Genomic DNA, 23,993 nt, shown 5'->3' with positions numbered 1-23,993 from the left:
GCAGAAATTCTCATTTTAGAAAAGCCTTCTGGCGTAAGGGCTGAGAGTCTCCCCCTCGGGTACAAGGGTGCTATGGGAGTCAGGAACCTCTTACAGCACACATGCCTGTCTTGATGTGAATCAGCAAGCAAAGATGAGTCTCTTTTCAATAACTTTATTGTGTTTCTCAAGCTGTTATATCCCAGGTCTTGTCTGAGATGACTCGTTATTAATTTTTTTTAAATCCAGGCATTGCCGTGGCTTTGTCATTTGAAAACTACTCCTGCCCACTGTACTCTTTTTATTTTTTATTTTTTTCCCTTCTGCTTTCCTTTATGAGAGCAAAACAGAAAAGGCCTTGAGGGCTGGCTGAGCCTGGGGATGGGTGGGAGTGAGAGCCAGGAAAAACCTTGACTGGGGCCCTGGAGCAGCAAGCACAGCTGCCATAAACTCAGGTTTTCAACTTTAAATCCTCGTGGGTTCAGATGGCCTGTGCCCCCCCACACTTTAACTTCCCATCCCTCCTGTTACATAGGGGAAGTATTTCAACTCTGAAATGACCTCACAAAATCCTCTGAGAGTTTAAATATCCAGAAATACCGAGAAAATATCGAGACGGGGCAATACGCAATAACAATACGGTGCTCAGGTTATTTTTTCGGAGGGTGGAGGTGGCTTTTCCAGCTAAGACTAAGGATGTTGTTGTGGAGGAAAGCTGGGTAGGACCAGCAGAATCCAGACACAGGGATGGTGACACGGAGCCCGGCAGCAGGGCATCAGCAATGTTTTGGTGTACAGAGAATGCATTTAAATATTAAATTCCTATTTTTAATCCACTGGGAAGCCCGACTGTGCCCCTACAGGCAGAGCTCGGGGCCGGGAGCGGTGCCAGCATCTGTCTCTGCTGTCTTCCCAGACCCGATGGCAGCCTCTGACCTCCTCTGGGCCTCGGGAGAGGGGTCTGCAGCCCTGGCAGCGGTCCTGCCCCCCAGCCCACCCATGGGTTTGCCATTCCTTGGCTCTGCACCTGCTCAGCCCCTCTCAGAGACAGTCCCCATCCCCCCCGCACCCGGAAGAACACATGGGGAGCCTGGCTTTAGGGGAAAATCCAAGAAAATAAAATAAATTCTCCAAGTACCGGCTTTGTGCTGTGATTTGCACCTATTGCCTTATCCTAAGTGCGATCTCCAAATGTGGTGGGAACTGGCTGGGGATTTCTGAATACACCGTGCCCAGAGGGGCAGCTGCAGAGGCACCATGTGGGAACCTCAGGGCCTTCACAGCTCCCCCGGGTGCCGTGGAGCCCCCACCCTGCTGGGCACAGGGCTCTGTCTGCTTTTAAACCCTTTCCCGGATGGATCCACACTGCTTTGTCTGCGTGGGACTGCTGTGTCCCCATGGGGGAATGGTACAGCACCTGGAGCACCAGGGCACTCGCTATGATGGGGTCTTTGTGGCGTGGACACCTGCTCCTGATGCCTCAGCCCAGCCCAGCCAGCCCCACACTGAACCAGTGACCTTCCCCTTGACAGGAAAATGCTCTGGCTCCCGTTCCCATCCTGGGAGAGCTCCAGACCCCTGTGGCCACAGCCGGAGCTGGTGCAGGCAGGTTTGCCAGCAGCCGGGGAATGGCTGTGCAAGCCACACACCCAGAGACAGCAGCGTTTCTCCATCCTCCCCAAGGGTTGTCCGGAGCCCTGATTACTGCTCCATTTCTGATCATCAAAACTCATAATTTGAAGTAGAGAAGGGTGTATTGAAAGCCTTTCCACAGGCTTTATTTATAAATCACAGTCCCCCCATGTTAAATAAACTTAATTTATGTTGACATCCCAGTAGCGTGGGTCCCAGCACCACTGTGACCAGCATGGCTGCAGGGCCACCAGTCCTTGTCACCACAACAGGCTCCTTGGTTGGGCTGCAGAAGCCGTGGAAGCAGTGCTAGTTGCATCCCTCCTGCCTCCTCTGGTCTTTCAGCTGCAGCTTCTGCATATTTCTTTTGTGGAGGAAGAAGAAAAAAAAAAAGAAAAAAAAAGAAGAAAAAAAAAAAAGAGGAGGGTGTCTTCCCCATGATGCTGTGCTCCTACCTGGCCTCATCTCTAAGAGAATCTATAACATGCTGACATTCATTTAGTGTTACCCCAGCAAGGACTGAAAGTGATGTCTTCTTGACTCGAGAGGGGAGAGGAAGAAAAGTGATGTGAACCGAAGGAAAAATCCCATCTCCCGTGATGGCCACCTCCCGCGCCCTTCCCTGCAGCCCCTGCTTGGCCGGGCAGGCGGAGGTGGGATGGGGAGCTGCTTCGGGCAGAGCAAGACCGATGCAATAAGGGCACCAGACGCAGCTTTGCTCAGCAGAGGGAGCTGCTATGCATGAAATTTTTTTGGTTTGTATTTTTTTAAAGGATATTTAATGGTTTAATGGGAGGTTTCCATGGACTCATGCCCCATAAAATCACACTGTAGCACATCATCGTGGAAACAGCTGCACCCTGCGAATGACTGGGACTATTTAAAAAATGCGAACAGCAGAGAGCAAAATGCAAGGGGGTCCCTTTTTAGTATCAGGAGGCAACTCTGCACTTCTGTGCTGTGCCACAGAGGACTTTGCATTATGCCTGACCCCATGGCAAGCGCCCTGGCTGGCACCGGGGCCAGGGGAGCAGCCTCGGGTCCCACAGTGACACTGCCTGCTGCTGGGTCCCCCCCAGGGGCTGGCCCTGGCAGAGGCAGCAAGAGACATTTCTGTAGGAGCCTTACAGAAGCAGGACAGAGAGGAACAGTGTGTCCCAGTGGCTGCTGCCTGTTTCTCTCCTTTAACACCCCTTGACAACACCAGACTGGAGGACCCTGACCTTCCTGACATCTCTCTTGCAGGTCCTTCCATAAGGACATGGACCTGTTGGAGTGAATCCGGAGGGGGGCCACAAAGATGCTGTGAGGGCTGGAGCCCCTCTGCTGTGAGGACAGGCTGAGAGAGTTGGGGGGGTTCAGCCTGGAGAAGAGAAGGCTCCAGGGAAACCTTAGAGCCCCTTCCAGGCCCTAAAGGGGCTCCAGGAAATCCAGGGAGGGACTCTTGATCAGGGAGGGGAGCAATGGGACAAAGGGTAATAGCTTTAAACTGAAAGAGGGGAGATTTAGATATCAGGAAGAAATTCTTTCCTGTGAGGGTGGTGAGACCCCGGCCCAGGTTGCCCAGAGAAGCTGTGGCTGCCCCATCCCTGGAGGGGTTCAAGGCCAGGCTGGACGGGGCTTGGAGCAACCTGGGCTGGTGGGAGGTGTCCCTGCCCAGGGCAGGGTGTTGGAATGAGATGATCTTTAAGGTCCCTTCCAACTCTAACCATTCTATAATTCTATGATTTCTATCTCAGGTTCTCACTCACCATTTTCAAGACTCTCAGATGCCCAAATTACGCTGCAGGAAACAGATTAGCAGTGAGAAAACCCCCCAGGAACACCCTAATCCAGCATTTGACCTTGCCTCTGTCACTCCAAACTCCTGGCAGAGGCATCAAGAAGCGTTTGAGGCTGGCTGTGCAGCATCCCTCCCCGCCCATCCTCGGCGGCGCAGCCGGGTGTGACACAGTCACAGACAAATGTGATACGTCTTGATCCCTCCCAAAACGTGAAAGAACCCGAGACAGGAACTCCGAGAGCGGGAGTTCAGAGCAGGGATTAGGCTGGGGCACTGGGTGTAACTGCGTCTCGTGTGGCTGCACCCAGCAAAGCTGCTCCTTGCCCAGGCAAGGCAGCTCCCGAGCATCGGCAGTCAGCACCTGACTGCAGGTGGCAGGCTTGGTCCGGCAGAGGACTGGGAGATCTCTGGAGGCAGCCAAGGTTTATTAGAGAAATTGTTAAACCCAAGTGACTCGGATACAAAGATAAACTGCACTGCCCTCTGTCAGGCAAAGGTGTTTGTGACCCGTAGAAACTGATACAGGTTACCGAGACATCAGTGACCACAGCAGGTCTGACAGTAGAATAATCCCCTTGCAGTTAATCTTAGTGGAGTCAAAGTTTCTTTCTACCTAGTACATCCAATAGGATGTGTACACTGTGTCAGCATATAACCACCGCCTGGCGCCTATAGCCTGGCTGCCTTTCCTCCGGGGTGTTGCCATCTGTCTCAGCAGCATCTCTTCTGTTCCCATTCAATCACAGTAGCTCTCCCCGCCCTCGTTTGCTGCGTTTAATCATCCAAAGCAACACATCTCTACGGAACATTTCTAAATTCAATGTTAGGCTGCTCTCGTCTTTAACCGGATGGGGAAATAAGAAGGTGCAGAACTCAAAATCTGTTATTAGACCTTTAAACTAAAATTAAAAAGAAAAGAAAAACAAAAACCGCTGTTCATTTCTCATGGAGAATTCAAACCCTTCACCGGCATGTTCCTAGGAATGTTTTTCTGCGTGCCACAGTTTGCATCACGGGATCGTATCCGCCTCCCCTCCCTGGAGCACCATGGCGCTGTCTTGTCTGTGGGATGAGGTGTCATAGGGCTGCACACACCAGTGCTGCGGTCCACAGGCTCACCAGCATGACGCTGGCCGACAGTCTGAGCACGGGGCAAGCCCGGAGGGACGGGGAGGCCGAGGTGCAGGAGCAGACCTCGTAGCCGTTTTCTGAGCGGCTCTCATCGTGCTGCCCTGGTTTGGAGCGTGCCCCCGTCCTGCTGCTCCCAGCTGCTTCTGGGGAGTCAGACTGCATGTCGCTGCACACCAGCCAGTCTCTAGCGATGGACTGGGGATAGCCAGGCTGCACCTCCAGCTCACTGTCCAGCACTTTCCAGTACTCCTTGCCCCTGAAGAAGTAACTCGCACCTGCGAAGAGACCAAAACCCAAAGGCAAGGTGAGCGGCGATAGATGCCCTCCCAGTGGAAAGGGCAGAGGAGTGCTTGGAGCCGCAGAGGAGCCCTCCCACCCCAGCTGAGCCCCGGGGAGCGGAGGCAGATGCGATACCACGGCTTGTTGCCAGCACCCTCTCTCACCACTGGAGCACAGCGGCTGCTGGTGGGATGCTCTAAAAGATGATGCTATGCCCGTCTGGGATCTCTCACACCAGCCAGGAGCCACCAGACAGAGGGAGGCAGGTGGTGAGATGTCACCTCTTCTATGGTGGGTCCTAGAGCAGATGCATCCTCCTGGTCCTGAGGATGGGCAGGGTAAAAGCACTAGTAAATCCACTCCTGGGCACACCATTTGCATCTCTCAGCGGCCGTCAGCGGCTAGTCTTGTAACAAGGCATGGTAAGGCTGAAGAAGACCTCGCCTGCCTGTTAATGACCTAGGGTGCTGCTGCTCGCCCTGGGCTCAGATAAATAACCTGAGCCTGGCAGGGCCCTGGGAACTTTCTGCTCTCAGGGCATTTTTTCCACTCTGAACTGGGAGGCTGTGATTTCTCTAAGCAGGTCCCACGCTTACAGAGGGCTCCTACCCATGTGAACGGCTGGTCGCTCTCAACAGCTTTGGGAATTCAGTTTGAAAAACCTCTGGAAATGTCCCTCCCCTCTGCCTAGTTTATTGGTTGCTATTACACTGTTAGGTTGCCAGTAAATAAAACCTGGAAGTGCCACTTTGCTGTAAGCGAATGGCTGGTTTTAAACATCTCCTGTGACAAATTTTTTGTGGCTTTTTCAGTGAGAAGAAACCACTGAGAAATCTCAACCACAGAAAATAAATCATAACTCTGGGGAAAACATCTCCTTTAAAAATATTCTCTGTCCCAATCCTCATATATCTAGCTAAAAATCCAATGACAACAAATTCAGTGAAAAGCAAACCAGCACATATTAGGATAAAAATCCCTGCAAAGCAACATCCACTGTGTTCTTTTAAGAAAATCAAATTATTAGGCCCGCAGCATATTTTTGTTGCCTGCTAGAAATTACAAAGACATTTAGCGAGCCACGCGGGGAGCTCTGGCTGGAAGCCCACCTCCCTCATCAGCTTTCGGACACCGGGAACTGCCGTCCATCTGGGGCTGAGCAGTTTATGTCAGCAGGCGCAGTAGAAGGGGCTATAGCTCAACAGCAAGTGAAGCACTGATTTTTATTTTCTTTTCTTGTGTTTTTTGAACTGGCACATAGACTTACCATCGGACCACCTCATGGCATCATCTAAAGGGCTTGGTATTCCCTTCCACAGGATGGTCTCTGAAGGGTACCCAGGATCCATCCTTCGCTCGTGGTCATCGTAGCGCCAGTAGAGATTGTCCTTAAAGAAATAAGTCTTGTCATTGTGGGCCCAGGAGAAAGCAGCATCGATTCCTCCCAGTGGCAGACCGAAGTCCGAGATGGGCCGTGGGTATCCTTCCTCCACGTTGTTGTCTTTGAAGACCCAGTATCTGTCTCCTGCGGAAAGGAAAGAAACACAGAGCAAAGTCACATTTGTTTCACAGCCGAAACCAGCATTCCCCGCAGACGAGCTGATGTTTCTTTATCTGTTGCTGTGACAATCCTCAGGACCGAGCTCTTGGCATCGAAGGATGGGGATGGGAAGGCAGCAGCGTGGTGGGGAACCTCGGTCTTTGAACAGTTGCGTTTTTGTGTGTCAGGCTCTCCATGGAGCGTAGTCCTGCTTCCCTCCTGAACATGACGGTCCTGGGACGTGAACATGACAACAGTGTTGGTGCAGTTGTCACTTTCATGCACTTTGTGGTGGCATTTGGTTTTCTGCCCCTTTGATTTCTGCCCGATACCCAGCTGCAAGAAACAGAAAGTTACCTGCAGCTTTTGCGGGCAAATTGAGCACTATCTGCCCACTGTTCGACTCCTAAGAAGCAAAGTGTAGTCCCACTTTGGAAGAGAAATCACCACACTTTTTAGAGCCAGCCAGGCTGAAGGACCTCTGGATTTTAAGGGCTGTAAGGAGGACGCACAAGGGCTGGACAAATCCCATGAGCATCTCACTGCTTGTCAAGTGTCCCACACAGCCACCCCCCAGCCCTACCCTGGGCAGGAGAGAAATGTCAATATGGGGTCTTTTCTGATAAAAACGAAGCATGACATGATTGGCCCATGTCTGTGGCAGAACAAAAAAATGAACCCAGATCTCTTGATTCCTATGTGATACTCTAACCATGGGGATGGGTCGTTCTGCTTGCACAACATCTCTTTGGGAACCTGCAGTGTCCTTTTGGGTATTGCACAACCTATTTTAAAGACCAGGCTTTTTCCTCCGTCATTTTTCTAGAAAATCTGACGAGGCACTTAAATACATGCCCATGTATCAGCAGCAGGACCTTAGAGGCCGGGGTAATTTGTGTGCTTTGGTTTCTGTCCAGAGATCAATGAAACAGCGCTGGGGAGAGAGAACGAGGCAGTATTTTATAGCTGGAAAGAAAATCTTGAGTTTAATCTTCGGAGCTAGGCAGGACTAACACAGACATCATGCCTGGCCATGGAGCGCTGTGCCTGGCAGGGGTGAGCCCCCAGCTGTGGCACAGCTATAATTTTGGCTTTGCAAGCCAAATTTAACCAGCAGCCAGGGGGAGGCCCAGGACCTGAGCTACGGGAGGTCTGTCCAGCCCCAGGAGGGAGAGAAGGGAAGAAGGGAAGGACGCGAGCGAGCGCCGCTGTGGTCTGCAGAGCTGCCTGGAAGGGCCTGGTGCTGGGCAGAGGGGCTGCCATACTCCAGCTGTCCCCATTCCCCCCGGATTAGCCAAAAGGCAGAGTGGGGAGGGCTGCCCCGGCTGTTGGAAAAGCTTCTGCAAGCGCAGAGGCTTGCGCGGGACATAACCCATTCCTGCAGCCTGGCTGGAGGAATGAAAACCAAATTATTGCTTTCTGAAGTGCCTGGTTCAGTATTTCTGAAACTGATAATTGCACCGTGCTCGGAGCAGAACGGTCGGGAGACAAAAAGCAATTTCCAGCCGGGGTGCACAGAAGGGTGGGATGTTTTATCTCCTCAAATGCACTACCTTTCTGAAACAAGAGCCTGCCGAGGGCTTGGGTGACTTTCAGCACATGGGTAATGTCTAACCAGCACGGGCGGATGGTTTGCGGCAGACTTGGACATTTGTGTAGGAACCACAAGCTAATTAATCTCTTTCCTCCAGGTCTTCTAAAAGAAACTTGTAAGATGTTTTAAAAAAAACAGAGAGGATTATAACACTTATTAAAAAAAACAATAGTAACAGATATAATTAGCAAAACCAGGCTCTTCAGGTTTTCATTTTTTTCTCTGCGGCTTCTTCGCTTCTCAACAAATACTACAAAGAGAAAAGGCCAAAGAAAGAACACAAACCCCATAAAGCGTGGGTGGTTCCTGCTTTTATTTCACTTTTGAGAAGCTAAAATTTCAGTTAGATTTGGCTGAAATTTTTCATCAGTGACATTTCCCTCATTTTCTGGGGAACACGACTGCTACATTTTGCCTGCCCTCCCTATGAGCTGGTTTTCTAGTCTATGATTCTATGAATCTGCTGGCCTTGCTCATAGACAGCAGGCTTTGGACCTGCCCTGGGAGATGCCCAACGGCTGACGTTGGTGTCTCCTGCATTCAGGAGAGGCCACCATGCTGCCAAGGTACCTTGGCACCAGGCTCTACATCGGGAGACACACGTGCTGCCTCTAGCCCCGCGTTCGCTCTCACCTTTGAAGAAGACGATCTTGTGGTCGCTGGTTCTCTCGTAGACGGCGTCCAGGCTGTCCAGGTTGAGTGGCAAGCCCCGCCAGAAACGGTGGATCTGAGCCGGCTGGAGGGAGACCAAGTGCTTATTGCGAGTCAGTCTCCAGAAGTACTTGCCTGGAGGAACAGACTGGACATTACTGAACCACACCGCAACCCACCTGCGCCAGGGGAGAGGCGAGCGCGGGGCACGTGGCAGCAGCAGAAAGCCAAGCGCGTGAGATGGGAGCTATGAATTACAGGCATCCTGCTTCCCAGCAGCAGCTGCTAGCGCTTTCTATTCCTGGCAGTCATTAGAAGAAATCCCCTTTTGGGGATCAAAACAGTCCTCCGGACGTTGCACTGGAGTTGTCATGCTCCTGGCCGCAGTGTGAAGCTGCACCATTGAACCAGAGCAGATGAGAGGAGCCTTTCATCTCCCCCCCGCTCTTCATGGGACCTCCTGGGAGCTGGTGGGACCAGGCACCAGCAGCCTTTAGCAAGAGCCTCCAAAGAAACGTCCCCATCATCCCTATTTCTCCTCTCCCGGAGCACTCACAGCTTCCCACACGCAGGATGCCCAGCTGCTTTCGTATTTAGAAGTGCGTATGATGTTACAATGAAATATGGGAATACCAATTTTTTAATGAAGAAAGGGAGTAAGAAAATAGAGGAGGAAGAAACTATAGTAATAAAACTGGAAGGGGTTGAGGTGGCGACAGAGGCAGAATAAAGGAGGTTGGTACCATCTCGAGGTGTAGGATAAGCAGGGACCTCGGTCCTGTGTTGCTCCCAGGGGCTGAAGGTACCGCTGGTGTAAGCAAACACTTCCAGCACCTGCAGCAACACTGTCCCAGCTAGAAAAGAGTGCGGCTTGGGGTATTTCTGGAATATTTTGGGTAACAGAAAAGGAAACAGGTTTGTCCTCTGTGCCAAAGTTTCTCCTGCAGAAGGAGTCTTACATGGGATTTCCCAAGGAGTGTTAATGACTGTAGGGGCAACTCAAAACCCAACTCTGCACTGTCTCTGGGATTCTCAGCCTGAGTTTTTGCAGGACACTTTGCGCTGCGTTTTCCCCGGAGAGCTCCACACAGCGAGATCTGAGCCGGAGCGAGATGCCTAAGAGCCAACTCTCCACTTTGTCTTGTATTTGTTATTGCCTTTTAGAAATTATTGCATGTTATTTACATCAGCTCTTGCATGGATTCCCATGGGGGGATAAGCAACAGAAACCAAAGATGCGGCTTCAGATTTGTATTCACGACACTCAGCCCTTTCTCCAGAGACAGCAGATTGTGACACCGTCTTTTAAAATTTTATGGAAATTGGATCTTAGCCTAATAATGCAGGAGGCGAAACTCTAACACTTAAACATCTGCAGAGAGGGGGTTTTATTCTAATTATAAGGATTTATATCATATTCTTGTTCTTCTGCTCCAGTTTGCATATTTGCTCTATCTGACTGAAACCCACGAATGAATAATACATTCAAATGTGGTAGGAACTGCCATAATTACAGATTCTTTTTAAGAACGCTAAAAAAAAAATAGGATTCAAATTTGGTGGCCATTGTACATCGATAGAAACACATGTAATTAAATAAAGATGATCTCTGCATCTCTAATTAGTGAGGCACTAGGCAAAGCCAGGTTTTCACTTTTTTAGAAAGAAATACAGCTTGACAGAGTCCCTTCCTTAGCAGATAAGTATCTGAACTTCGGAGTGCCCTGGGCTCACATGAGACACGGAGGGAAGCCTCAGTGCTTTTGACATTTCAACCCTCTGCCAGCGATGGGCTCAGCGGGTGTGCAACTGCAGGCAAGCGAGCTCTAAATCTACCCTCAAAGTCAGGCATAGCCTGGGCTGTTGGTTAGTTTGGTTGATTGGGGTTTTTTTGATAAGCTTGCAGGAAAAAGCCAAAAAATAAAGCAATTAGGTAGCAAGGAGTTCTTAACACGACATTCCCTGTCTGCCCGTGGCTCACGTTCTGCCACTGCCAAGCCTGCTTGCCAAAGTGCTGCGGTTGCTTGGACGATCATCAGCCAAAGCCAGATCCGTGCGGGAATTGTTGCCATTAGCATGCAGAAATATAATAAAGGTGAAAAAAAAAAAATCCCAACCCTGTGTTTGTTTAAAAAGCTTGATTTAAAACCACCCTCTGAGCTGGCAAACTGAGCAGGATGAAAGCCAAGTGTGAAGTCCTGCTGTCCCAAGCGTCTCGTTTTATATGGATGATGGGTTGAGGCAATTGCTTTCTTTAACACCAGGTGATTTTGATCCCAGCTGCGTGTCGCGCTCACTGTACTTTGGCCGCCTTTGGCAAGACTGCTGCACGCACCATGCAGACACACACTCAGGCCAAAGTTGTTTGAAAACTTCAGGAGTCTGCAGTGAGGCAACTAAATCAAAGCAAGCGGCACCTCTGACGTGCGAGGAACCCACCGTTGCCTTCAACACGACAAGCCTGGGAGCCCCGGGGAGCTCCGGCCCCAGTGTCTTTGCAGTGGGAGAGGCTGCTCTCCGGCCAGGGAACCAGCTGGACCAGCTCAGAACAAAACGCCCATCGATGGAGGCAGCTCATCACTGAAGGTCATTAAAATCCTGCCCCAGAGGTGACACCCCTGCTCCTTGGTGCCCAGGATGATTTGGTGGCAGCGATGGGGGCTCTGAGGGAGGTGCCAGCTCCGGAGGCAGCCGTGCAGCTGGCACCCACTGACACCGTGCTCTTTACATTTGCATTTTGGCGCACAATAAATATATCCAAAAATAGACACTGAGATGGATTTTTCTTCACTTTTTATCTTTTTTTCCCCTCCCCTCTGAAAGACAGACAGCCATTTATCCTGGAAACCAGTTCTTGACTCTTATTTTCCCTTCTTCACTGTGGCTCTTTGGAGCTGGCACCTGAACAAATACCACAGGGGAACAGCCTCCGTATTGTGCTCCCCAGAGGGCACAGACAGCATCGAATTCTCCGGAGCCCTTTTCCCGTTCTTGCCTGCGACCCGAGACTCGCACTGTGATACCCGGATGCGTTACACGCGCCCGGACGCTGCTCCCGATCCCTGGGGGAGACGCTTCTGCTTCCCTGCTGGGTGGCTTTGGAGTGGCCAAATGGTGGCCAGGGATGGAAAGAAGTGCCCAGCGGGCATTTTTCCATCTTGGAAAGACGGGAAAGAAAACCCACAGGGTCCAGCCTCCACGGGCTCGGTGCAGCTGAGAAGGCACTGATGGGATCCTCGTTGACATCCGGGCACACGCTGCCAGCAAGTGTTTGCTGACATGGAACCAGATGGCTCTGCAATGGCACACACGGCGTCTTTGAGCGATGCACAGCAAGCAGCTCTAGGGAAGGTGAAGCGTGGGAGGAAAGGGAAAGTTGGAGGCATCCAGGAAAAAAGCGGTGGAGAGCTGTTGCTCTGCTCACCCTTGGTTCGACCCAGATTTCGACTTTGACAGCGTGAATATCAGTTTTCAGTTCTTCACTTGGGCAGTGCGGTGCGATGGATCAGTGGTACGGTACCAAGTGCTGTGCTGCATTGTCACCAGCCCGGTCACTTCAGAGGGAAGCGTTAAACCCCAGGACACGCCACGTGGACACACACTTCCCCTGGTGTTAGGACACACGTCCCTCGTGGGCACCGCGGTGACCTGGGCAGGTGGGTTTGCCTCCAGTGGTCTCTCCTTCCTAACCACCCGCCAGAGCCCCAACCTGCTCGTGCCACTGAACTGCTCTTGGCCACAGGCCCCACAGGTTAATTCTGCTCTGAGTTGAAGAGCATCTATTTTTATTATTTTAAAATAAATTGTATTTCAGTTTCACTGGTTTTGTCCCTTTTGGATAAAAGAAATGCTCAATTTTACTGCTCAGTCTTTTGGATACCTTGACCACGTCCCTTCTCCTCCTCCTCCCTCGCAGACCCCATTTAGCTGCGATCTCTGCCCGTCCCCCAGCAATGCCACTGCGAGTCCCCAGCCATCGGCCACGTGGGCAGCTCCTCTGCTGTGCCGTGACAAGACCGGGCACGAGCCGATGTCCTTCTGCATCGGAGACGGGATTCGCATTGACATAAACATTTCCTTATCCCCCGCCCTCAGCCTCCGTGGGACGATTAGAGGTCTGAGGCCTTCGATTTGAGACAAAAGGAGTCAATGGCATGAGAGACACCTCCCCGGGGCTGCGGGCCCCACAGGCTGCAAACCCCGAGCCAGCTGATCCTCATTGGCCACCCCAGCCTGGCCAACACCGCCGCTGCAGTGTCACATGAATGCCACCGCAGGGTGACGCGGCTGAAAACCGCCGGCAGCAGGTGCTTACCTTTAAAGAAGAAAGCCTCTCCCCGGATCTGGGCCACCGCGTCGAAGTGAGTGTTGCATCTGTTGGGCACATCCCGCCTGAGCCTGTGGAGAGTTGCGCAGCTGAGCGACGAGGGGCTGTGTCCTCCCCGGTGTCCCCCATCCCACCGACCACCTCTCCCCTGTCCCCAGAGTCCCCAGCAGAAGACCACAGGCTGTGTCCATCTGTCACTCCTCGCGCTCAAACCCAGCCATGTGCACAGGGATTTCCACGGTGAGCTTGGGCATCCCTCAGCCTGAAGACAGCTCTGTGTCAGACACACTCCCTGGGCCACCGCAGGCCATCGCTGGGAGTCAAGCGGGGACACGCTCTACGTCTACCGGCTAGCGTAACTGGTGAGGGCAGAGCTGGCTTGCCGCTCCCCGGTGGCACTGCGTGGCTCAGCCGGCTGGCCCTGGGCAGCAGGACACGTGGTGGGTAAGAGCCAAGCAGCATCTCGCTCCAGTGGCTGGGGACGTTGCCGCTCCAAGGCTGAGCTCCGAAATGCCAGCAAGAAGTGACAGAGCTGCAAAGCAGAAAGCAGCCGGGACCAAACACAGGGAGACGATTCCACGTGCGAGACGATGCCACGTGATACCCGGTGAAAGCCACCTGGCAAGTCGCAGCTGAGAAACTGAGCTGCTTTTAGCAAAATGGGTGGGAGAGGCAGAGACTATGAAGGACCAAAAGAGCGATGAAGCCCATGTGAGAAATGATGATTGATGGAGGACAAGGAGAGGATGCTGGGAACACGCACAGAAAAGCTGCTGTGGGTGACAGGGAAGCATAAATCTAATTTGCTGACAGAAGAGTTGTGCTGGGCTGCCAGCACCACACAGCCCTCTTCGGCCACAAAATGACAGATGTGGAGGCAAAGCCCATCCGCCCTCCCAGTCACACATGGGGCAGGAAGAAGGGCTTGGCACAAACAAGTGTCCTGCTCCTCCTGCAGCTGGTGTGAGACAATGGTCTCCTACAGGAGCAGGGAGAAATGCTGACATGTCTCTAGGTCAAAACACGGCCGTACAGAGCCTCGTGGACAAGTTCCGTTAGAAGCTACGCAGGAAGAAGGATAACTAATGGCACTCAGCATGTTCAAGGAAAAGGGTCCCTTAGGACCCTCTGCAGCCCCTGGCAGCTGGGACACCCCCACCAAGAGCAGGTGCTCAGCACCTCTGTACTGGGGGCATCGCACCGAGCAGGGCAAAGTGAGGTGAAGAAGGTGCTGAGGTGGGAAAAGTAACTGCAGCACAGGGGTATTTTTTCAAGATTAGATTCTTCTCGGTCCTATTACTGGAGGAATAATCTAGTCATTCATTCTTCAGTGCTGTTATCCCCTCTTTGCAGATGGGACATTGAGGCACAGAGAGAAGTGACTTCCCCAAGGTCACACTCCAGGTGAGGGCAGACCAGGAGGTGAAGGTGACCTGCTCCATCTCTGCTGCACTCACTTGGGGCGCTCCTGGTATCTGGCAAAAACGTGTGTGACCATGAACTCCTGCCTTTTTGCTCAGTGTCCCTTCTCTTAACTGTCCCGCTGCCCTGGTAGTAAAACAATTCAGTAACTCCAATGTTTATTAACAAGCTAGATCCAGACCTTCCCTTAATGAGGGCACGCTGGTTGCTTGATGATACTCAGCATAAGCAGTCCTTTGCCAACACAAACCTGCGTTGGAGTCAGGCTCTCGGTCCACTTGTTCCAATATTCACCCCCACAGGTACATTAGGGAGTGGAAAGATTTAGGGAAGTTGTGCTTGCACAAATCAGGATACTGCAGAGGAAGTTTGATTAAAATTTCGGCGAGGATGAGTTTACCTAAGGGTGATGGGGACAAATTTCCATTAACATGAGTAAAATTTTTGAGTCTTAGGAAAATGCAAAGCATTCCAAGATGATACAGAATTTCTGGACATGCCCTGAATGATAAAAATTAGTTAAGGGATAAATGGCAACTTGGTTCTTGCTCTTCACTACTTCAGTTGTGGGCTGGCTGGCCAGTCTTCACACATGCTGCTTGAAGAGAGCAACAGCGTACGCAGGAGAGACTCAGGAGGTGCAAGGAAGAAGGGGCACTTTGTGCGTGTGTGTGTATTTTCTGGAAGACAAGAGGTCCAGAGGGAAATACCGAAGCCAGAGCGAGCAGGCAAGATACTGATGCTTAAGCTTCACTACTACGTGTTCTCTTCAGGAAAGAAACAAACTTGACTTACGGGACAGTGGAGCGGTTCTCTGGCAGCTCTGGCAGGATAGGATGGTCATCGGTTTTGCTTACTTCAGGCTTGGCTGTGGGGGACACAGATTCCCTGACTCCTATGCGTAAAGACAAAGAAGCAAGTAGTGGGGAACACCATCCTCCCCACCAGCTCCACTCACCCCAGAAAACAGCTATTCCTGCGTGCCCCATGGCAGAAACAGGCTGTAACTGTGTAAGGGACAAAACTTACCGTAGAGTTGCCAGATTCGGACTTTGTCCTCGTAAGGTAGGTCATACTTCAGAGGATCCCCCACTGGACCTTGGTAGTAAGGTCTCATAATAGACTCTATGGCGGAGATGTGGGTCAAGCCAATGGCGTGGCCAAACTCATGGACAGCTACAGCAAATAGGTCCATCCCATGAGCGTCTGGAAATACAGACAAAATAGAAATAAAAGTCACTACATGCTGATTGTATTTTGGGGGTTTAGGGTGGGCTATAAGACACAGTATAGGTATATGTTGGATAAACTGGAAAGTAAAGCTTTGGAATAGGTGAAGTTTGAAAAAGACATTTTTCTCCAGTTGGAAAAAGGAGACTGAAGTGTATCATATGAAAATGGAAAGCAAGCCACGCATCAGCCCACAGCGCGAGTCCTCAGCCCCATACAAGCCTGAGGAATCACCCCTCTTATTCCCAGATCACCGACGGCACCTGAGAAGGAGCTGGACAAACGCCTGAGACAGCGACCTCGGCACAGCCATCCGTCATCCCGCTAACCATCGCTGCAGCAGCTGGGCCAGAGCAGCCATCTCCCGCATCTCACGCCTGCCCCGCAGCAGCTGCCAACACAGTCTTTGTGATGCCCAGAATACCAAAGTTCTGCAGCCGCTAGCCAGGAGCTCGTCAAAGCCTGTGATAATGAGCAAAGCCATGTGCCAAGGAACCGGTGAGCGCCCGGCAGTGCCCGCCTGCCCATGGTGCTCGCCTGGGCTTTCCCTGCCTGCACAACGCTGGCATTGCACGCTGCTGCCCCGGCCAAATCCACCTCCAACGCCTTCCTGCACAAAGACAGAAGTGGAGATGTTTGATTGCTCGTCGGCCACCAACCCTGTTCATCTAACTGCTCACCTGACAAGGAATGGCAGAAGGGGCAGGTGGCCGTGTCCAGCTTGTTTCCAGAGGACTTGCCCATCTTCTCCCCTTCCCCACCTTGTGCTGGTGGGGCTGCAGCTCCAGGGTCTGCTCCCTTAGGCAAGCACTTGGACCCTCACACACCATGCTGGGCACCAGGGAGACTTTATTGAACACTGGTACATCCTCTCATGATTTTTTTTCCCCTCAGTCTGGGCTATCTCTGTTCTCTTTCCCCAAATTTCCTTGTTTGCAACCCAATCCCGAGTGCCTCAGGCCCGCACAGGGACCCATCCCATACTCTCCAGACCCTCAAATGCTCAGGTCAGATCTCAACAGGAGTTAATGTCTACTTTCCAGACCTACACCACCGCTGCCAAAGGGAAAGTGGAGCTGCTCCCAGGACCGTCCGGGACTGACCCTGCTCGGTGCATTCCCACCAGCTGGGCCAAGCACCCGTACAATTGCTGCCCCTCGCTGCCCGGCAATGCCCTGCAGAGCAATACCAGAGGGCAGCAATGCTTTTAACTATGGTTCTTACGAAGATCACGATGGCAAGTACTGTAATAAACAGGCAGCGAGGTGGGAGAGGTCTCAGCAGAGCTCAAGGGAGCCTCACGTTCCCCGAGCTGCAGTCGGGGCCAAAGGAGACGTCGCACAGAAGCAGCCGTGGCTGATCCTGCACAGTTCTTAGAGCTCCCCATCGGGCTTGGGGTGTTGGGGGGGATATTTTTGCTGAATTCTGCTTTTTCCTTGATGACTATTATTTACAGTGTCTGTAAACAGCCAGGATTTTTATAACCTGTGCTGTTTTCCCCGGCACTGTGAGAGAACAAGACATATGCTTTCTGACATTTTAATGCCAAACTGACAACCTTGGGGATATTTTTGTATCACCTACCAACTTGTTATTTTTGAATCGCTAGGGAGAACAAAATAAATAAAAGATGAAGCTCGGATAGCTCCAAGACCTTCAAAATAGAGGGCAGCCAGGCTCAGCCCCTCGTCCCTCGGCGATGCTTGGAGGGATCCTGCCGGCCCTGAGCTTGCTCCTCCATGCGAGTCTGTTTCACAATGAGTGTCCCCCACCACCAGCTACAAAAGGGGCACCTATTCCTTACTTCATCACATAACATGTGCTACGGCAAGCTCCCAGACCTCAGCGCTTGCCCCTGCCCTGTAAGTCTGTAGAGCAGAGATGCTCTTTTTTTTCTTCCCTGTAAGAGACATCAGTTGGGGTTGCACAGTGGCATGAACCGAGGAGCAGGTTGAATCCTGAAGAATCAGCCTGTCCAGACCTTTAGCCTTAACCCCAAACCACCTCTAGCACGTCTGGTGAACACTCCTGCCCACAAACTCTCAGTGGGGATGGATGGAGGTCAGACGGTGGGAAGGGAGGAGAGGGTGGGGAGAAAGAAGGTATTAGCTGGTTCCTGAGAAGATGATTAGGTCTAAACAAAATCATTAAGCTGAAGCAGCAGGAGCCCACTGGGAGGCTGGCGGAGGAGGTGGTATGACAAGTAAATTAGCAGCTGGTGATTGCAGAGACACCCCGTCAAAATGTGCCCGACATGAAGGTTGGGGACCTGATCCCCACAGATGGCTGGCGCAGCTGAGGCACACACGCTTCTGAAAGTCCCTCTGCCTATTAAAACTCTGCTCTAGCCAGATGAGATGAAAAAAAAAAGAAAAAATTAATAAAACTGTAACTTGTAACCATCCTGATGTTAGGTAACAGACATGAGATGGCAGGAAAAACCTAGCATTCACAGGGGGCTTTTTCCCTGCAGACCACAGAGCCCTTTCCAGGCAGGTCAGCTTACAAATATGCTTTAAAAATAGGAAACCAGGATATATAGCAATAAAGCCACCCAAAAGATGCCAAAATCAGAGAATACAGTCCGCCAATCCAAGAGCTCAACAGCTGCACACCGAATGTGTGACCTTCCAGATCCCAGAAGAGATGATGACCGAGGGTGGGTGATGGGGAGCTCTGCAACTGCCAACAGAATGGGTAAAAACACGGAGATGCCATCAAAGCTTCCAGGAACATAGAAAGTCCTCAACACTGGCTGTTGTCATTTCACTAGCAAGGCTGAGGGGACAACCAGAAGAAGGTGTTGGGATCCCCAAGCCTGGGGTGAAGGCATAGCCGAGGCTAAATCACTCTAACCACCAGAGCAGAAAAGGGAAACTGGGGGCCCTTGTGTTTGGCTGCAGCTCCTCCACCCTGACCTACCTGCTGATCGGAAGGTCCAATACTCATCATCGTCAAAATGGGTGTCTCCTGCCGTGTGATGATCTCCAGGGAAGAAAGCGTGTGCCACTGTCCCACCAGGCCCATCAAAGGGATAGCCATCGTTGTGATCTGCTTTGGAGAAGTCTATCTGGATGTCGGCGTTGTTACCTGCCACTTCGTGGAAATTCAGTGGGGTAATGTCACTCCAGACCTTCAGGGCGTAGTACATCAGCGCTCGGACTGTGTCGTGGCCCAGGTGGGACTCTTTTGGGAAAGTGCGAACTCTGAAATAAAGAAGGCAAAAAAGATGATATAGGGCACTAGCATTAAAGATCTTCTCCAAGGACCACCAGGAAGGGTTCTGCAGGTGCCTGGTGTGTCTTAGCGCTCCTCCAAAGTGCCCCAAAATGCTTTATTTAAGTGTCTGAATCACTTCTGTTCCAGAGCTATGAGGATTTCAGAGACTGAGTTTGTGTCCTCTGGAAATACCAAGCCAGTCTTGCCCACCAGAGCATGAAACATTCCACGCGTGTGAAACAACTAGGATTTTAATCCTGGTACCTCCGATCCTGCTGTACCAGGTGGCAGTCAGCCTCCGCGCCACACTTCATGCATGAACTGCTGTTAACGCTCAGGACTACAACCCTTGCCCGGCCTTGAAAATGCCAATACCATGAGCCTTTTTCCAGAGCTTGCCCATTTCTTTTTCAAGCTCCCCTTCAGATCTATCAACAATTATTTTCTCACCACTTATTTGTTCCAAGTGCCACCCGAATATGCAGAGACTATTGACTTCCGAAGCCTTTGTGCCACGCACAGGACCATAAGTTTTCCTGCAACAAACAGCAGGTCATTGCTCATTCTTATTACGCGCACACAGAAATCCGGTACGGATTTGTTGCCTCCATATATTTCCCAATATGTCTGCCGGAGGTATAAAATATTCTCTGAAACCAGTTCACTGCCAGGAATCTCTGATTCTGCGATCCATAACAAGGAGGAAGAGGAAAGGATGCATTTTACGTAAATCACATTCAAAATTCCTCCAGCCTATTGCCTGCAGGCTTTGCGATGGAGCGTGGTAGTTGAGAAGCTCTTGCCTTGCTTCTTGGTAGAAAACTCATTGATGAGCGGGGGTTTACGACACCACTGCACACCTCGCAGGGCTATTGCGGTTTCTCTGTGTCAGCACAGTAGCCCTTGGTCCCCAGCTCTGCCTTGTCCTGGAAGAGAAGCCAGGCGGGACGGGCCGTGTGCCGGCGTCTGCCCTGCAGCTGCGTGATTCAAACCTCCCTTTTGGCCTTTGCTGGAATGAAAAAAAGCCAATGTTTCCTGTGTAACCAAACCTTGAAAAAAACCTTCCTAATACTGTTGATTTAATAGAGGAGGTAAAAAGACAAAGATGCAACAAAGCACCTTGGCTTCTAAAAGAGTATGTTTAGATGATCTTTCACTGACAATTTTGACAAAAATAAACACACTGCAGGAAAATGTACTGTTGACTGAGTAGTTATTGACAAAAACTAATTCTGCTGGAAAATTTCTGGCCAGCTCTACCCCAGCAGTAATGGATACTTTCTTTCTTGTGTACCAGCACACCAACCAAAGTGTGCATGAAATATTCATGGCTTGAGAGATTTTTAAAGGCTAAAGCAACAATTATGATCACCTCGCTTACCCTCCTGCATAATATAGCTGGGAGAGCACCGCTCAGTATTACACCACTCCCCAGCACCAGTGGGATGCAATAACCCAACTAAACTTCCAGAGGTAATTACAGGTGTCAGAGACGGACCGCGCGTCACTCAAGCCCTTCCTGCGAGTAGTGATTTGGGTACTGGGAGACACCACAGATCAGCGAAGGGGAGGAGGGACGCCTCACTGACTGAGGTTGGATGCTTTTGCTTTCACAAATATCTGCATAAATCCCATGTCCTCAGAGACACACAGTCCAAGGTGGGTCCCACCTCCTGAGCTGGGCAAAACTAGTGAGGGTTAAATGCAGGAGAGGACAAAAAGGGGACTTGGGAGAACAAGCAGAAATCTCACGAAGAGTTTCTCGTAAGAGCTTGGGAACCCCATCCTAGAGAGGGAGGGAATGAGATGGGTCAATCAGGCAAAACACGTCACAGCCAGATAAGCAAATATCCCACATAGATACACCTTTGCTATCCCTAAACTATTCTGGGCAAAGAAAGACCTTAACTACTAAACTGAATGAGTTAGCATACATTTAACATCACACAATCGTAGGACTTTAAACAAAACACACTTGTAAAGAAGGCAGCACAGAGGTGCAAACAGTGTGAGCATGGGATTAGAAAAGACAGTTTTCAGGCAATTTTAGTTTATAGAAGAGAGTGTGGCTGGATGTAAACCTCTACAGTCCAAAAAAAATAAAGGCCACTTGGTTTCCAGATATTCTTTAACCGGGTGTCTTCATCTTCCACAACACTCCTCTGGACTTAAGGAAACCCTTTGCTGCTTTAATTTCTACTGAACAAGTCATTATACGTGTAAAACGCACCACGTTTATGCCAGGAATTACAACCTGTCTCCATGATCTTGGTGCCTAGGGCACAGACTCAGATTCATGGATGTTATCTGCTCTTCCCTCCTCAAGCCCTGCTCGACCGCATGAGCTGCTTTCCTTTCCCTCCCTTTCCAGCCGTAGAATGAGGATAATAAATCTGATCTCCCTTGTAAAAGGACAGTGGATGAAAAACCCTGTCTGAAGAGACAAACATTATTAACATTCATCCCAACCCCTGACTCCAGAAACATTAGATTAAGGCAGAAACAGTATCAATACTTATTTCGCTTCTTATAAAAGGTCCTGCACCTCTGAGCTGACCCACGTTTTATTAACATGCTGCAGGTGTAAGTGAAAAATCCCCCATCCTTTATTCATTACCACCGTTATTTTTCAAGAGAATCCCATCAGGGTTTTTCAATTCAGCATCTGATTTGATTGCTGGAGCTCTGCTAATTGTTTTCAATGAGATTAGGAGAAGCCTATTAATGCCAATAGGATGTTCGTCGGCTTTGTGTTACCCAGTTCCGCTGAAAAGGTGGCACATTTCTACATCATGCAGATGCACACAGGACTAAATAAGCTTCCTCCCACCTTGATTATTATTATTATTATTATTTGTAGTAAATGGCGCTTAGGTACCCAGCGGAGAGCAGCGCTCCTTCTTCTTGGATGTTAATCCCTCCTGAGACTCCTCTCACAGAGCTCAAATCATGGGCAGAAACCTGATGTGAGTAATTGGAGAGAAGCCTCTCTCATCCAGACGGCCCCCGCCAAGCCACTGGGAAAGTGAGGAGGACAGGGCTGCTCGGTCCCTCTCTGGCCATCCCACCAATGTGGCCCCCAGCCCTCTGCAAAGCCACGTGCTGGGACACCCTGAGGAGCACCTGTCCCCCCGGTGGATGGGGCTGCGCGGGGACAACATCAGCCACGTCGCTTGGAACAGCGTCTGCTGAGCTGTACGCGGTTGTAAGTGGCACAACAGGATGCCGAGGAGAACATCTCTGCTCTGCTTTAAGGGCTCACCCAGGTGGCAGCAACCTCACAAGCTGGCTTTCACCCAGCTGCTGCCCATCCTTCACCTGTCCCCCGAGTCCCCTCCTTCGCTTGTCCCATCCCAGAGGTTTTGTGTCCAAGCTGGTTAATAAGCAGAGGCCAGAGAGGGTTGGTCTGCCTCTGTTTGCTATTGAGGGGCACCCACACCGATGGTTATTTTGGTTTCTGGGTTCCTTTTTGGTTTTTGTCCTCCCAAAGCCAAAAGTGGAAGAGTATTGGTGATGTATGAGAAATCAATTGCTGGTTAATGAAAGCACTCCTTCACCTTCTGCAGCCCTGAAACCCCAGAGAAATAAAATAAATGCTGATAACTACCAAACACAGCAGGCTAAGGATTGCCTGCTAAACCCAAATTGATTTTTCTGGCAGGGGGGAAGAGGGGGCAGTGGGAAGGGTGGCTGCTTGCTGCCGTGGCAAAGGCACTTTCCCAGCCACCCGTGGCACAGCAGCCCCGCTCCGGGGCTACCCCAGCACTGCCGCAACACCCCAACGCCAAGGAGGAAAGCAGTGGGGCTGTTTGCACCCTCCATTGCACCTCTCCCAGCGCTTTGCAAAAATTACAGAACATTTTTGGGGGGATAATCCTTCTCCTGCCCTTTAATACGTACAGCTCTCCAGGCAGTTCCCTGCAGCTCAGCAATGGATGCCGGCACAGGAATAATCCATCCCAGGGAGAAGAGGTGGGTGAAAGCAAATTTCAGAGCTGTTTTTTTGGGCTGCAGGAGGAGCAGCTGGTCGGGGGAGGGGGGGGCTGCCGGAGCAGGGCTGCCATGCTTCACCACCTGCCCCGGCCATCGTGCCCCCACGCTGCCGCCTGTGCCAACCTGGCCGCTGCCTGTGATCTGCACCAGATACTCAGGGATTTTCCTATGAGGGTCACACGTGCCTGCGATGGGCACGTTGTGACAGCCCTAAAGCAGATCTGCACCGGGGAGTGATGCTCTTGCCCCCCTTGGACATCTCTCACACTTGGGCTGGGAGGTACCACAGTGGGATGCCACCCATTAAAGGAGGAAAGCGGGAGGATCGGGTCCATTGTGGGGATGGGAGCGTGGAACTGGGAGTTATCCCAGTTACACACCTTTACCCCATGGCACCTGTCCGGCAGCTGCCCTTCCATGCCCTGGTAAATCCCCATCTTGGCTCAGGCAGTGCCACACCTCCACCGCGGGTGGCCTCAGGATGCTGGCGGCGATGATGGGCAGCAGCTGACAGACATCACTGCTCCCCTGCCGCCTGCGTTTGCTCCAGCTCCGGCACCTCATGTCCCGAGCATCGCAGTTTCAAAGACTGCAGCTTTGATGAAGTGGCACCAGGGACTCATCCTTAACTAAAGATGGATGAAAGTCAGCTTGGTTTGGCACTGGGCTGAGATTTCAGCAAGAAAAAAATGGGAAATTTAGAAATCTGGGCTTTGGCAGCTTCCCCTGCCCCAGGGAGCTCAGAGCAGGCAGAGAGGGGGCATGGCCCTGACGCTGCATTTCTCGTGACCACAAGGAGACAGCAAGCGCCTGGGAAGAGACGGAGATGCCAGCTGTGAACTCCCCTTTCTGCGGGGCATAACCAACAGCAACAAAGCAAAATTATCAAAAGAAAAACCAGGCTGCAAACGCCAGGGCAAACTCGCTGCGGGCAGCTCCTGGCGCCGATGCCAGCAGAGGGCATCCGCAGCACGCCGCTCCCCGCACCCCGCTCCCAAATCCATCCCACTGCCACCTCTTCAGCCTACTGAGTGCCTTTGTACCTATGTACAATGCAGGAAAAATAAAATAAAAATAATTTTTAAAAATCCCATGAAAAGAAGATTTATATGCTGTAATATCCTGGAAGCTTCCCATGGAGATGAGGCACAGAAGACTGCGTGTGTCTGATGCTGTACTGGGATGCTCCGAGGCTGTACCGTTTTGCTCCCTG

General features: G+C 51.3%; 1 protein-coding gene across 1 annotated transcript in view; it reads right to left on the bottom strand.

Moving 5' to 3' along the window:
- Positions 1 to 4,373: 4,373 nt before the first annotated feature.
- Positions 4,374 to 23,993, bottom strand: part of MMP17 (matrix metallopeptidase 17) — a 66,263-nt gene continuing 46,643 nt past the window's right edge. The window contains exons 4-10 of the mRNA XM_054220025.1: positions 18,491 to 18,774; positions 15,368 to 15,544; positions 15,134 to 15,233; positions 12,905 to 12,987; positions 8,572 to 8,724; positions 6,072 to 6,329; positions 4,374 to 4,800 (exon numbers count right to left, since the gene is read on the bottom strand). Of these exons, the coding sequence (XP_054076000.1) occupies positions 4,472 to 4,800; positions 6,072 to 6,329; positions 8,572 to 8,724; positions 12,905 to 12,987; positions 15,134 to 15,233; positions 15,368 to 15,544; positions 18,491 to 18,774 (1,384 nt within the window). The 3' untranslated portion in view covers positions 4,374 to 4,471. The remainder of the gene's footprint in view (positions 4,801 to 6,071; positions 6,330 to 8,571; positions 8,725 to 12,904; positions 12,988 to 15,133; positions 15,234 to 15,367; positions 15,545 to 18,490; positions 18,775 to 23,993) is intronic.

Source organism: Rissa tridactyla, chromosome 13 (assembly GCF_028500815.1).
Source record: "Rissa tridactyla isolate bRisTri1 chromosome 13, bRisTri1.patW.cur.20221130, whole genome shotgun sequence".
NCBI classification, from domain to species: domain Eukaryota; kingdom Metazoa; phylum Chordata; class Aves; order Charadriiformes; family Laridae; genus Rissa; species Rissa tridactyla.
This window is presented reverse-complemented; position numbering and strand designations above follow the sequence as displayed.